At 45.9% G+C, this 16,507-nt stretch overlaps 1 protein-coding gene across 1 annotated transcript in view; it reads left to right on the forward strand.

Annotated features, from left to right (window-relative positions):
• The window catches only part of CLUL1 (clusterin like 1), an 84,341-nt gene extending 81,190 nt beyond the window's left edge, over positions 1 to 3,151 (forward strand). Inside the window, exons 11-13 of the mRNA XM_044295414.1 lie at positions 25 to 144; positions 1,605 to 1,819; positions 2,620 to 3,151. Of these exons, the coding sequence (XP_044151349.1) occupies positions 25 to 144; positions 1,605 to 1,819; positions 2,620 to 2,778 (494 nt within the window). The 3' untranslated portion in view covers positions 2,779 to 3,151. The remainder of the gene's footprint in view (positions 1 to 24; positions 145 to 1,604; positions 1,820 to 2,619) is intronic.
• The last annotated feature ends 13,356 nt before the right edge of the window (positions 3,152 to 16,507 follow it).

The raw sequence follows: 16,507 nt of genomic DNA on the forward strand, positions 1-16,507 counted from the left end.
AAATACTATAAACATATGTCACAGAGTCTCCAGTCCACCCCAGATCCATGCCAACCAAAACATTGTGCAACCAGCTTCAAAATGCCTCAGAATGCCTGCTCTTTCAGAAGAGATGTCAGCTATGCTATGAATCTGTGATTAAAGGTATAGTCATTTATTCATGTTTTCAATGCAATTATTTTGCTAAATATGTGTACAAGGAGGAATTAGAGCTCAAAAGCTAGGGAGCTGCATGACGAAACCATGCTGGAAACTGAAAGAACGATTCACCACTTAAAAGAAGCTCAGTAATTGATGTCTACAAGGATTGTTCAATCACTGGACATAATTCATTGTCACGGTATTGTGGTAGAATTCTTTCTATATGTCACCCTTCTCTTCTGTAAGGGTCTGGGAGCTGACACCACTACTGATGATGATGGTGATTAATAGATCCTTTAGCATCATTTCATGCACTTTTGGCTATATTTCCACTGGAAACAACTGAACTTTTGGAAACGCCTCACCTAGATATGGCACAGGCATTTATTTTATCATAATTTGCAGCATAAAAACGCATTGCACTGGAAGATTTAGGCCCCTTTCACACGGGCGAGTATTCCGCGCGGATGCGATGCGTGAGTTGAACGCATTGCACCCGCACTGAATACTGACCCATTCATTTCTATGGGGCTGTTCACATGAGCGGTGATTTTCACGCATCACTTATGCGTTGCGTGAAAATCGCAGCATGCTCCTCTTTGTGCGTTGCGTTGCCCCATAGAAGTGAATAGGGTTGCGTGAAAATCGCAAGCATCCGCAAGCAAGTGCGGATGCGGTGCGATTTTCACGCACGGTTGCTAGGAGACAATCGGGATGGAGACCCGATCATTATTATTTTCCCTTATAACATGGTTATAAGGGAAAATAATAGCATTCTGAATACAGAATGCATAGTAAAATTGCGCTGGAAGGGTTAAAAAAAAATAAAAAAAAATGTAACTCACCTTAGTCCACTTGCTCGCGTAGCCGGCATCTCCTTCTGTCTTGATCTTAGCTTTTTGTAGCAACAAGGACCTTTGGTGACGTCACAGTCATCACATGATCCATCACCATGGCAAAAGATCATGTGATGGATCATGTGATGACCGGAGTGACGTCATCACAGGTCCTGTTCATGTAATTAATGCTCACCCCAGGTCCTGTTCAGCAAAGGAGACAGAAGGAGATGCCGGCTACGCGAACAAGTGGACTAAGGTGAGTTAAATAATTTTTAATTTTTTTTAACCCCTCCAGCGCTATTTTACTATGCATTCTGTATTCAGAATGCTATTATTTTCCCTTATAACCATGTTATAAGGGAAAATAATACAATGTACAGAACACCGATCCCAAGCCCGAACTTCTGTGAAGAAGTTCGGGTTTGGGTACCAAACACGCGCAATTTTTCTCACGCGAGTGCAAAACGCATTACAATGTTTTGCACTCGCGCGGAAAAATCGCGGGTGTTCCCGCAACGCACCCGCACATTTTCCCGCAACGCCCGTGTGAAAGGGGCCTTAGAAATACAGCTGGTAACAAATCCTTCCTCTTACCTTACATGCACTTTCTTGGATATCTACAAGACTGTCCTGACGTGGTAGAGCTACGTTTGAATTCTGAAGCGGCCTTCAAGCTGGTAAATGTATCCAGACAGCAGTATGAAGATGTTGTACAGCTTGTGCAGCAGCACACTGATGAAACGTTTAACTTAGTGAGTCAAATGAGAGACCAGTTTGGATGGGTCACAGAACACACCAACACAAGCTCTGGCACCAACACTATCTTCAGTATAGAAAAGGTAAAGCATACAAATATATATTAACAGATAGCAATGCTCGACTAACTAAGAATGGCCTGTAGACATGATATCATCTAAGGAAGCAATTTGGTATTATACAATAGGTACTCCCTGCTGTTACCTCTTCTTCAATGGGTTATGTGGGTAAGCCATAAATGTCGAAGATGGCAATACTCACTTAAATTCATCATGTCGTGAGCATATGCTGAGGGCCTGCATGGGAAGAATATAACGAAAGAAATGCCCATATTGCCCATCCATCCTGTTTAGGATAGCAATGAACAATAAACTGACTCCTCAAAATAAACTCATAAACTACCAGTAAAGGGTCCATTTAGTCTAAGGGTATAGCCACATGTGGTGCAAGGCTGCATACTTTTTCCAGCGTAACGGCATTTGGAAAATCTGCAGCGTTTTATAGTAGCAGCATTTCCAAATCTCACGCACACTATGTGTTAGGCTGGGACTACATGGCGATCTTGCCAGTGCCACCCTTCACAAAGATCTCTGTGTAGTAGTTCAACCATTGAGCTGAACGGAGCCGCAGCACAACTTGCAAGTTGCTGAGATTGTGACTCCAGAATCATAAAAAAAACCATCTGCTGCGGAAAATCCCTCCCCTTCCCCCATATGGCCGTACAATCACTGTTTTCATGTATCTCTCAAAGAAGCCTATGCTTAAAGTATTATACCGTTAGCCTCTCCTTGTTGGCCTCCATCTTGCAGATCTTTGCTCTGTTATTGGTTGCTAGAGAACCTGTTGATACTCAGACATGCTCTTTTCTTTTCTTTTTTTTTAGGTGTTGCTCAACCCAAACACAGATACAGTTGTGGAAGCAAGAATATTCTCATCCAACAATTTTATTATCATGGTCCCAGCCAATATTGAAGTTGATAGTCCTCATTTTATACAATATATTGTGGATAAATCATTAGAACATCATAAAAGCAACTTTTAAAAGCAACAACAGAACTTGGTTACTGTATGAGAAATTCAATTATGCCGAAATAATTACAGATGCGTCGAAAGAACTCTAAATGATTGGAATTAGTAAATTGTGTAACACAGGCAATTGTCCAAATTAATTTAAAGGGGATGTACAGCCAAGTGCATATTGATGATCTACCCTGAGGATAGTTAATCAATATCTGATCGGTGGGGCCCACCAGCACCCCTGGCGATCAGCTGTTTGAAGAGGAGGTGGTGCTCGTACGAGCGCTACTTCCTCTTCACAATTACACTGCATATCGTTTCGGAAGTCTTAGTGGCACAGTGTAATTACAAGTACTTGTTCAATTCACTTGAATGGAACAAACACTTGTAATTACACTGCGCAGCCACTGCAAGCAAGACAACGCACAGTGTAATCCTGAAGAGGATGTAGCGATCGTAGGAGCACCGTCTCCTCTTCAAACAGCTGATCAGCGGGAGTGCTGGGAGTAAGACCTCCACCGATCAGATATTGTCGACCTATCCTGACAGTAGGTCATCAATATGTATTGACTGCAGAGCACCTTTAATCATTTATGTCAATTCAGTACATAAAGCTAGTCTGGCATGTTTTATATGCAATCAGACGCATGTTATATAGCAGGAGGAGCTGAGGAGATTGATATATAGTTTAGTGTAAAAATATTCAGTAAAACTTGTAATTTATAATTTTATATCCTGCTGATTCTGTTTTTTGTCAAGTGGGCATTTCTATCTGACAGCTATCTCTGTATTCCCACAGTTTTTAATTAAAGGGGTTGTCTTGGCTACAGATATACAGGCCCTGTATATTGTCCTGTATAGCATATTGTGATAAAGTTCATTATTTTCTGTAATGTACAGATAAACATTAGACTTTCATATATTTTAGATTCATTACACACCAACTGAAGTAGTTCAAGCCTTTTATTGTTTTAATATTGATGATTTTGGCATACAGCTCATGAAAACCCAAAATTCTTATCTAAAAAAATTAGCATATCATGAAAAGGTTCTCTAAACGAGCTATTAACCTAATCATCTGAATCAACTAATTAACTCTAAACACCTGCAAAAGATTCCTGAGGCTTTTAAAAACTCCCAGCCTGGTTCATTACTCAAAACCGCAATCATTGGTAAGACTGCCGACCTGACTGCTGTCCAGAAGGCCATCATTGACACCCTCAAGCAAGAGGGTAAGACACAGAAAGAAATTTCTGAACGAATAGGCTGTTCCCAGAGTGCTGTATCAAGGCACCTCAGTGGGAAGTCTGTGGGAAGGAAAAAGTGTGGCAGAAAACGCTGCACAACGAGAAGAGGTGACCGGACCCTGAGGAAGATTGTGGAGAAGGACCGATTCCAGACCTTGGAGGACCTGCGGAAGCAGTGGACTGAGTCTGGAGTAGAAACATCCAGAGCCACCGTGTACAGGCGTGTGCAGGAAATGGGCTACAGGTGCCGCATTCCCCAGGTCAAGCCACTTTTGAACCAGAAACAGCGGCAGAAGCGCCTGACCTGGGCTACAGAGAAGCAGCACTGGACTGTTGCTCAGTGGTCCAAAGTACTTTTTTCGGATGAAAGCAAATTTTGCATGTCATTCGGAAATCAAGGTGCCAGAGTCTGGAGGAAGACTGGGGATAGCGAAATGCCAAAATGCCTGAAGTCCAGTGTCAAGTACCCACAGTCAGTGATGGTCTGGGGTGCCATGTCAGCTGCTGGTGTTGGTCCACTGTGTTTTATCAAGGGCAGAGTCGATGCAGCTAGCTATCAGGAGATTTTGGAGCACTTCATGCTTCCATCTGCTGAAAAGCTTTATGGAGATGAAGATTTCATTTTTCAGCACGACCTGGCACCTGCTCACAGTGCCAAAACCACTGGTAAATGGTTTACTGACCATGGTATTACTGTGCTCAATTGGCCTGCCAACTCTCCTGACCTGAACCCCATAGAGAATCTGTGGGATATTGGGAAGAGAAAGTTGAGAGACGCAAGACCCAACACTCTGGATGAGCTTAAGGCCGCTATCGAAGCATCCTGGGCCTCCATAACACCTCAGCAGTGCCACAGGCTGATTGCCTCCATGCCATGCCGCATTGAAGCAGTCATTTCTGCAAAAGGATTCCCGACCAAGTATTGAGTGCATAACTGAACATAATTATTAGTGATGAGCGGGAGGTGCCATATTCGATTTCGCGATATTTCGCGAATATTCGAATGAATATTCGTGTTATATTCGTCGAAATCGAATATTCGTAATTATTCCAATTATCGCGAATAATATACGTTTTTTTTTTGTTTTTTTTCGCGTATTGCGATTATTTATCTTGATAGTATAAGGCAACGTTCCTATGCTAATTGACTATGGCTAGGCTAATATGTGTATTTTACGAAATTTCGTGATTTGCTCTAACTTCGTCTCTTAGAATATTACGAATATTCTAAAAGACGAAGTTAGAGCAATATTACGAAATTTCGTAAAATACACATATAGATTGTAATTTAGCTAATATACTGCTATAATCCCTTTTTTTGCCTCTAATTTTTTTTTGCCTCTTCTGAACTTAAGTTTTGTAAAATATGTACACTATTAAAAAATATTACTATAGCAGTATATTAGCTTAAATACAATCTATGTGTATTTTACGACATTTCGTAATATTGCTCTAACTTCGTCTTTTAGAATATTCGTAATATTCTAAAAGACGAAGTTAGAGCAATATTAAGAACATTTGCAAAAGCCGAAATTGCGATGCGAGTAATATAACACGAAATAATCGCATGAAGATTTCAACTTAGCACTGCTATATTCCATATTCTAGCCTAGTATGGAATACAGCAGTGCTAACTTAGCACAGCTATATTCCATATTAGGCTAGAATATGGAATATAGCAGTGCTAAATTGAAATCTTCATGCGATTATTTCGTGTTATATTACTCGCATCGCAACTTGCGAAATTTCGTAAAATACACATATGGATTAGATTGTAATTTAGCTAATATGGAATATAGCAGTAAGTTGAAAACACCACTGACTGGAGCAGCCAGGAAGCCAGGAATCCAAAGGACAGGTAAGAACAACTTTAGAGAAGTGGGAAAGAAAAAAAATATTATAATAAAAAAAAAAAATACGAATATTCGAATTCGCGAATATATAGAACGATATTCTAAATATTCGCGAAATCTCGAAATTGCGATATTCGAGAAAAAAATTCGTAATTCGAATATTCGCGCTCAACACTAATAATTATTTGAAGGTTGACTTTTTTTGTATTAAAAACACTTTTCTTTTATTGGTCGGATGAAATATGCTAATTTTTTGGGGGTTTTCATGAGCTGTATGCCAAAATCATCAATATTAAAACAATAAAAGGCTTGAACTACTTCAGTTGTGTGTAATGAATCTAAAATATATGAAAGTCTAATGTTTATCAGTACATTACAGAAAATAATGAATTTTATCACAATATGCTATTTTTTTTAGAAGGACCTGTATATGACCTATTCTCAGGATAGATAATCAATATCAGATTGGTGTGAGTCCGACACCCAGCGCGCCCGTCCCGATCAGCTGTTCCAGAGTGCTTCCGTGGGGTTTCTCTCCGTGCCTCCACACCATAAAAAAGAAGTGCATGCACAACTTTTTTGAGTGTGGACCGTCGGATGCGGACCCAATTCAAGTGAATGGGTCCTGCGTCTGCATACGACGGCACTATGGTCGGTGCCCGTACATTGCAGACGGCAATATGCGGTCCACAGGACGGGTACGGCCAGCACATGTGTACATGAGTGCACAGGTGCTTGATCCCTAAGGCTAATATCACTAATATAACGCAGGTGTGTTCAGTCCTGGAAACATGCTCTGTGTGATGGCTGCATTTTCCAGACCGAAAACTACTGTGAGCTCCTTCTTGACCGCGGATCTTCGGTTCTGTACTCACTGCATTATGGCAGTACAGTACAAAAGACCTACAGTCAGGCAGGAACTCGCAGCATCACAAGTCAATATAATGCTGTGAGTTTGAGTTAGAGGAGAAATGCATGGTCTGGTAATCTCATGGAGCATGTTTTCCAGACTGAACATGCTCGTGTGAAATGAGCGCATGGGCGGACTGGGAACTTAAAGTGGCCCTGGAAAAAATACTAAAAAGTGGCTCTGTTTTGTAGGCTGGGCCAGCAATACCATATTGTGGCACATTATACCACCCCAACAGAGCCAAATACCACAGTCCATCACAAAATACTGCCAGCAGTAGTGATGGACGAACATCTGCCGGGACAGTTCGCGAACGCGATCAAATGTTTGCGAACCGCAAGTTCGCGGCGGGTCCCATTAATTTTAAGGGCAGGCGAACCTGAAAAACCTTCAGCTCATATTTGCAGCCAAGAAATAATTACTAGAAGTGCACAAATAGTCCCACAACATGGACAGTGACATACCAGATGTATTATTCGAATTTGCAATCTCCATTTATAATTTTTTTCAATGCAAAATATCATATATAATTTTCGCGTACGCACATGCGCAAATGCACTATACAGTACCCAAATGCACTATAAAGAAAGTATATTGGTATATAACACCCCGCTTAAACCAGTTTTTTGGCGGGGTGACTGGTATATCACACCAGTAGAGATTATTTGTTCCAATAATGCTTGTCCCTCTATATACCTGCAGTATCGCAGCAGAACTGCACACAACTGCCGCACAATACAAATGCACTATAATATACTTTCTAACATAGAAAGTATATTATAACATTGTACAAGGAAGGCAATCCATTAGAATATACATAAAGATAAAACGTAACCTTTAATAATGTTACTATGAGGGTCCATTCACACGTCCGTAAGTGTTTTGTGGATCCGCAAAACACGGACACCGGCAATGTGCATTCCGCAATTTGTGGACCGCACATCGCCGGCACTATATTAGAAAATGCCTAATCTTGTCTGCAATTGCGGACAAGAATAGGACATGTTCTATTTTTTTGCTGAAACGATGCACAGATGCGGCACATTCTGGCCCCATTGAACATGAATGGGTCTGCACCCGTTCCGCAAAATTGAAGAACGGATGCGGACCCATTTTGCGGACGTGTGAATGGAAAAGATATCCCTCAAAATGAAAATAAATGAAATTATTAAATTTAAAGGGGTTCTGCACTTTGTTTTAACTGATGATCTATCCTCTGGATAGATCATCAGCATCTGATCGGCGGGGGTCCGACACCCAGGACCCCCGCCGATCAGCTGTTTGAGAAGGCAGCTGCGCTCCAGCAACGGCGCGGCCTTCTCACTGTTTACCGCTGGCCCAGTGATGTCACGACGAGTATCAACTAGCGTGGGCAAGGCTAAGCTCCATTCAAGTGAACAGAGCTTAGCCCTGCCCGCCCACGCTAGTTGATACTAGTAGTGACGTCACTGGGCCAGCGGTAAACAGCGAGAAGGCCGCGCCGCTGCTGAAGCGCCGCTGCCTTCTCAAACAGCTGATCGGCGGGTGTCCCGGGTGTCGGACCCCCACCGATCAGATGCTGATGATCTATCCAGAGAATAGATCATCAGTTAAAACAAAGTGCAGAACCCCTTTAAGCAAAAAGCATAGATGTGGTAGGCAATAAAAAGTGCTCGGCGGCACTAAATCAGGTGTTCAGCTGCACCAAATCAGAAACCATATGTCCTACAACAATCCGGGGGGTTCCAGTGCACATCCATGAATCCCGGAGGGAAAGCAAAAACCATCTATCCCTGGGCTAGATGATGATGTGGTATTGAAGGACAGGGTGGGCAAAGAACTATCCCTGATATTGCCCCACAGGGGGGTGCTATTCTGGCCTTGATAGCCTAACCACAGACTACCCGTCCTGATAAGAGCGACCCCGTCCGGAACCTTACCCTATATAAAAATGGCCCCTAGCCCCCTGACTTCTAGGTGATCACTATATAGAGCTATGTATTTTTGACTCATTATAAAAGTATATTACAAACTGGATTCCAAAAAAGTTGGGACACTATACAAATCGTGAATAAAAACTGAATGCAATCATGGGGAGGTGCCAACTTCTAATATTTTATTCAGAATAGAACATAAATCACGGAACAGAAGTTTAAACTGAGAAAATGTACCATTTTAAGGGAAAAATATGTTGAATCAGAATTTCATGGTGTCAACAAATCCCCAAAAAGTTGGGACAAGGCCATTTTCACCACTGTGTGGCATCTACCCTTCTTCTTACAACACTCAACAGACGTCTGGGGACCGAGGAGACCAGTTTCTCAAGTTTAGAAATAGGAATGCTCTCCCATTCTTGTCTAATACAGGCCTCTAACTGTTCAATCGTCTTGGGCCTTCTTTGTTGCACCTTCCTCTTTATGATGCGCCAAATGTTCTCTATAGGTGAAAGATCTGGACTGCAGACTGGCCATTTCAGTACCCTGATGCTTCTCCTACGCAGCCATGATGTTGTGATTGATGCAGAATGTGGTCTGGCATTATCTTGTTGAAAAATGCAGGGTCTTCCCTGAAAGAGATGACGTCTGGATGGGAGCATATGTTGTTCTAGAACCTGAATATATTTTTCTGCATTGATGGTGCCTTTCCAGACATGCAAGCTGCCCATGCCACACGCACTCATGCAACCCCATACCATCAGAGATGCAGGCTTCTGAACTGAGCGTTGATAACAACTTGGGTTGTCCTTGTCCTCTTTGGTCCGGATGACATGGCGTCCCAGATTTCCAAAAAGAACTTTGAATCGTGACTCGTCTGACCACAAAACAGTCTTCCATTTTGCCACACTCCATTTTAAATGATCCATGGCCCAGTGAAAACGCCTGAGCTTGTGGATCTTGCTTAGAAATGGCTTCTTCTTTGCACTGTAGAGTTTCAGCTGGCAACGGCAGATGGCACGGTGGATTGTGTTCACTGACAATGGTTTCTGGAAGTATTCCTGAGCCCATTCTGTGATTTGCTTTGCAGTAGCATTCCTGTTGTGGTGCAGTGCCAGAGATCACGGGCATCCAGTATGGTTTTACGGCCTTGACCCTTACGCACAGAGATTGTTCCAGATTCTCTGAATCTTCGGATGATGTTATGCACAGTTGATGATGATAGATGCAAAGTCTTTGCAATTTTTCGCTGGGTAACACCTTTCTGATATTGCTCCACTATCTTTCTGCGCAACATTGTGGGAATTGGTGATCCTCTACCCATCTTGGCTTCTGAGAGACACTGCCACTCTGAGAAGCTCTTTTTATATCCAATCATGTTGCCAATTGACCTAATTAGTATTAATTGGTCTTCCAGCTCTTTGTTATGCTCAAATTTACTTTTTCCAGCCTCTTATTGCTACTTATGGGAGAGGCTTAACTGTGATGAGTGGGTGAAGCGCTTCCCCTGACCTAGCTGGCTGTGTTGTGCCGGAAGCCAGGAGCGAGGGTAAGCCTAGTAGTGGGCATACCCTAAAAGGGAGTGTTTGAGAACAGGGGGGGTGGGTGGGTGTGAACAGAAGCGCCCTGAGGAGCTGGGGGCTGGGGCTTAAGAAGGTAATATGCCCCTCCCACAAATTCAGGCTGACTTTTCAGCCTTCCACTTATGGGAGAGGCTTAACTGTGATGAGTGGGTGAAGCGCTTCCCCTGACCTAGCTGGCTGTGTTGTGCCGGAAGCCAGGAGCGAGGGTAAGCCTAGTAGTGGGCAAAATAAACGAGGAGAGCAGAGTAGTGACCAAAAGCCTTCAAAACCACCCAGAGAGCAAGATTACAAAATGCCTGGGAAATCTCAACATGCGGGTTCGGGATGTATCTCGTGAAGCAAGAAGAGCGCCACCTACCCATGTATTTAAGCCCGTGAGCCGGGACCCCGTTTTTGATGCTGAGGACGCGGCTCCGGTTCGGAGCGAGTGTCCCGAGACGGCCAGCGGGTTACGACCGAGACCTGAGGCCAGCGTTCTGATGTGGGACACAAAACTGGATTGACGACAGGGGCCCCCCACGCCAAGGAAGCAGCGGGGCCTCTGGGGAGGCCCTTGCAACGGGGCCAGCAATTGACGGGGGACCATGACTGGGCACCAATCGTTGGAGGTTTTAAAACCTGACCTCCGAGGATGGTCCATGCTGATTGGCCTTCGTGGAAGGGAGCCAGAGGCCACAATGGTCGTGGGCCCAGGACAACTGTCGCACCTGCGACCCCTGACGTTTAGGGGAGGTGCTGGTGAACTCACCTGGCCCGAGGAACCCGCAAAACCCGAGAAACACGGCTGCCCTAACAATCAAACTAGGGGAGTGGCCAAAAAAGGAAATCCATCCAGCGCGGACGAGAGTCGCCCAAACATCTCACCGGAGACAGGCTGCGCGCCACCTACCCGCATGGCGCAGTGCTGTCTCCCCGCTAGGTACAGCTTGATGGGGTTGAATGACAGCCTGAGATTGCGGTGACAGTGGGCTATAAACGCCAGGGTGTAGGAGACATTGTCCAAGCCACCCAGCGGGTGGGACCTGGCGAAACCCTCGTAAACCCTGACACCGGCTTGGTAGCTCCTGATGGTATTGGAGGAGGGAGTGCTGAACCAGGTTCCTGGCGTGAGCAAGGAGGGATACGGGATCGGAACGTAGTACGACTGGTGCCTACGAGAAGGCTTGAGTCGGTCTGGGCAACGTACCCGGCTTAGATGCTACTACCTGTATCGATGTGATGGGTCACCTGACCTTGATCCGAATGTCGCATAAGTGAACGAACAGGACACGTTCCTGAGGGAGCAAATCCTAAGGTTCGGAGGAAAAAGAGAACATAACTGAGGAGGGTGATGGGACTGGGTGAACCAGGAGACGGAAGTAGATGCGTGCCTGGGCGATCCAGGAGGCAGAGGTAGGTATGAGCCTGGACGAACCAGGAGACAGAGGTAGGTGCGTGCCTGGGCGATCCAGGAGGCAGAGGTAGGTATGAGCCTGGACGAACCAGGAGACAGAGGTAGGTGCGTGCCTGGGCGATCCAGGAGGCAGAGGTAGGTGCGTTCCTGGGCGATCCAGGTTATTTTTTATTTATTTTTTCCTGCAAGTTGATCCAGAGGAAGGCAAAAAACCCCTGTGAGGTAGAAGCCAATTTTCCTCACTTTAGGGGAATAAAAATTCCTTCCCGACTCCAATCAGGCAATCAGAATAACTCCCTGGATCAACGATCTCTCTCTAGTAGCTATAGCCTGTAATATTAATACATACACCCTGGAAATACCGTCAACCTGAAAGACAGGAAAATACAAACCTGAGTGATTTCAGGGAAAATACGTAAAACCTGAGTGACGCGGGTAAATACATAAAACCTGAGCGATTCAGGGGAATACATGAAACCCGAGCGATTCAGGGAAATGAGACCTGGGGTGCGTCAGAACCCCCCCCCCCCCCCCGGAAAAAAACCCCAAAATATATATTTCCCCCCTTTTTTTTTTTTTTTTTTTTTAAGCGGTGGCCGAGTGACCGGGTGAGAGCGGAAAGGAAACAGGAATGACCATGGTATAAAAAGGATCGCAACCTACCGGAATCCACGGACAGCGCTGCCCACTCTCCGGCGACACTGAAGACCTAGGAATGGAGGCTCGTGATGAATGAAGGAAGGCTCTGAGCTGCGGAGGTGCGTAAAGCCGCCACTCGGCTGGACCTTACCTGAAACCTGGCACTGTGGAATGACCGGACACGGAGACGCCCTGCGACACAATTGAGGATGGATCGAAATTCCGGTGGCCTGAGGCCCTGCTTACCTGAAATAAACTAGCGTTGGTACGAGACCCGGAGAGAGGTGTGATCTGGAGGCACTGGAATGAAGTGACGGAGAACCAGGATGCAGCCTGGGCGTCATGGCCAACTGCTGGATGACCCTGAACTGCCAGAATCAGGGCCCGAGGTCGCGCTGCATGCAACAAGACCTGCGGGAAACAGAAACCCAGACATGCCGGACACGAACCGGGTAACCAGGAACCAGCCGGACCCTGCTGAGAAACCCCCGAGCGTTCCAGGCAGACGCATGGAACCTGAGCGATTCAGGCAAATACATTGAATCCTGAGCGAATCAGGCGCTTACCTACACCTTTCGTGAAGATGACGGACCCTGGGTGCGTCGGGCATTACCTTGAACCTGGGTGGACCTGGCCACCACCTACCCACTGAGAGACCCGGGAAAATACAGACGCCTGAGCGATTCAGGGGAATACATAACCAGACTGTTCCTGGAAAAATATGCAATAACTATATGTGACCGGAACGTAGTATGACTGCGAGAAGGCTTGTGTCGGTCTGAGTAACGTACCTGGAATTAGAGGCTACTACCTGTGCTGATGTCTTGGGTTACCTGACCTTGGTCCAAATGTCGTACAAGTGAACGGTCAGAACACGTTCCTGAGAGGACAAATCCATAAAGTTCAGAAGGGAAAGAGAACATAACTGGGGAGGATGACAGGCCTGGGGGAACCACGAGACAGGTAGGTGTGAGCCTGGGCGAACCAGGAGACAGAGGTAGTTGCGTGCCTGGGCGATCCAGGAGGCAGAGGTAGTTGCGTGCCTGGGCGATCCAGGAGGCAGAGGTAGGTGCGTGCCTGGGCGATCCAGGAGGCAGAGGTAGGTGCGTGCCTGGGCGATCCAGGAGGCAGAGGTAGGTGCATGCCTGGGCGATCCAGGAGGCAGAGGTAGGTATGAGCCTGGACGAACCAGGAGACAGAGGTAGGTGCGTGCCTGGGCGATCCAGGACGCAGAGGTAGGTATGAGCCTGGACGAACCAGGAGACAGAGGTAGGTGCGTGCCTGGGCGATCCAGGAGGCAGAGGAAGGTATGAGCCTGGGCGATCCAGGAGGCAGAGGTAGGTGCGTGCCTGGGCGATCCAGGAGGCAGAGGTAGGTGCGTGCCTGGGCGATCCAGGAGGCAGAGGTAGGTGCGTGCCTGGGCGATCCAGGAGACAGAAGTAGGTGTGAGCCTGGGTGATCCAGGAGACAGAAGTAGGTGTGAGCCTGGGTGATCCAGGAGACAGAAGTAGGTGTGAGCCTGGGTGATCCAGGAGACAGAAGTAGGTGTGAGCCTGGGTGATCCAGGAGACAGAAGTAGGTGTGAGCCTGGGTGATCCAGGAGACAGAAGTAGGTGTGAGCCTGGCGAACCAGTAGATGAGACAGCAGCATATAACGTGAAGTACATACATATAACACATGGCACTGTCGCCCCCATAGAATAGATGACTGCAGTGAGCGTTTAGTGACCGCTGGATGGGTATGGCGTGCAATGATGGCCTGGCCTACTCGTGGTGAGACCCCCGTTTTTTTTTTTTGTTTTTTTTTAACCCGTGCTAACCTGGTCCCTTCCAGCCCAGCGGAATGAGGAACCAAGGATGACTGCCTCGCTCCCGCACGGCGGGAGTGCGTATGAAATGGCTGGAGATTGGAACCTACCGATTAACTTGTAGATATATTTAAATTTCTTTATACAATAAAAAAAAAAAAAAAAAAAAAAAATTTAAGTTTCTCTTTTTTTTTTTTATATATATTTTTTTTATTTAACATTTTTTTTTTTTTTTTTTTTTTTTTGAGGGCATGGCCTGACGTTGCCCAGGGGTTAGATACCCCTGCTTTGGCCGTAGACCTAATGGGAACACTAAATACAATAAAATATATTCACCAGGATCCAGATTTCAGCAGTATAGACACAAGCTTCTGTGACATCATTCTACACTATGAATATATACTATAAACAAACATCTGCTGATAGCCTGTCTATCATGAAGAAGGATCCACAGGAAAAATGACCCAACAATTAGAGCTTAATTCCCTTAACAAAAGTGTCATGATGCATAGTGATTTTAACTTTGACAGGGTTTCTGATGTACATTTATGGGCCCAGGCCTGACGGAAGCACTCCGGCGTGCGCTCTGGAACGCACGCCGCACACGCGACCAGGCCCAGGCCCGGCCGAGGGACTCCGGCGTGCGCTCCAAGCCGGAACGCACGCCGACCACGTGACCCGGCCCATGCCTTGCGGCGGATTTCCGGCGTGCGCTCCACGCTGGAACGCACGCCGGCCTGCAGTGGGGCCTGAGGTGAGGACGGGGAGGCCGTGTGGAGAGGGGGATCTGCGGGCCAGACCCTGCCCCCCCTGCTGTCTCGGGAGGAAGTTGGAGGGGAACACAGGGAGGGAACCAAGGAAGGAGACAAGAAGCAATTTGGTGCGGACATGAGAATTGGCATGCGTTCCACGCTGGAACGCATGCCAACTCTGGGAGCCGGGAGTATGTGACCGTGGCTGATGGAGCCCTTGTGGCGCATTGTTTGCGCAAAATTACCTCTCCTGAAGACGTGACGGCAGTGTATGACAACGAAACCAAACGAACCGAACCAGATGAAAGCTACTCGCGACATGCACAGATGCAGCACCAGAGCAGGCGACTCCCTATCCAGAATGTGAACAGAAGCGCCCTGAGGAGCTGGGGGCTGGGGCTTAAGAAGGTAATATGCCCCTCCCACAAATTCAGGCTGACTTTTCAGCCTTCCACTTGTTCCAACTTTTTGGGGATTTGTTGACACCGTGAAAATTTGAATCAACGTATTTTTCCTTTAAAATGATACATTTACTCGGATTAAATGTTTGATCTGTCATCTACGTTCTATTACAAATAAAATATTGACATTTGCCATCTCCACATCATTGCATTCAGTTTTTATTCACAATTTATTTAGTGTCCCAACTTTTTGGGAATCCGGTTTGTATAAGTATATCGCACCCCTCTGTGTAAAACACATATCGATAGCACACCTATACTAGTCCTTAAAATTACTTTTGTGGCCCTATTAGCTAGCGTTTGGTGTCCCTAACAGCCTGTCCCTGCTCCACACAGCAACCTCTCCCTACACTGGCAAAACACTGAATGTAAAATGGCGGCCAGATCAGGTTTATTTATAAGGTAGGGGATATGTCCATGTGCTGAAATGTCTCAATTGGCTGTCCTGTACCACCTGATGGATGTGTCATGGGTCAAAGTTCTTCATAATGTAAAAGAATATGACGGGCGCGAATTTCTCCATATGTTCGCATGTTCGGCGAATCGCGAACACGCAAAGTTCGCCGGGAAACGACCGCCGGGCGAACCGCAAGGCCATCTCTAGCCAGCAGCACAAAATACATCCCCAAAAACTTCCACTGGCTAGCCGTGAATAGGGCTCAGACGGCCCCCTAGGCATCGGCCCACCGGGAAATTTCCCTATAAGGTCTATGACCAATCCGCCCCTGAATTAGCGTAAGAATGACACAATGTTAAAAGGTCATTCACTTTAAGGTCAGGTCTACTCACGCCATACAGTTTTAATGCAGTTTTTCATCTGTATTAAATCTGAGGATATCTTTTCTTTAAAAATGCATACTGCCATTTTGCATACTGTGCAAAAGTACACAGTATGAAAATGGCATTAGGATGTAGTTTTGATGTGGACTTTGTACGACATGCCTTAATGGGGTTGCCTGCTTTTTATATTGATGACCTTTCCTGACAATAGGTCATTAATATCAGATTGTGGGGGGCCGACACCTGGCACCCCCCACCGATCAGCTGTTTGACGAGAACGCAGAGCATGTACGAGTGCTGCCTTCTCTTCACTGTTTACCTATGTAATTACTACTTCGCTGTCCCCATTCATTTCAATGAGACAGCTCCATCCTATTAACTTGAAGCTTGAGCCATCCCATTGAATTGAATAGGG

Source organism: Bufo gargarizans, chromosome 5, assembly GCF_014858855.1.
Source record: "Bufo gargarizans isolate SCDJY-AF-19 chromosome 5, ASM1485885v1, whole genome shotgun sequence".
NCBI classification, from domain to species: domain Eukaryota; kingdom Metazoa; phylum Chordata; class Amphibia; order Anura; family Bufonidae; genus Bufo; species Bufo gargarizans.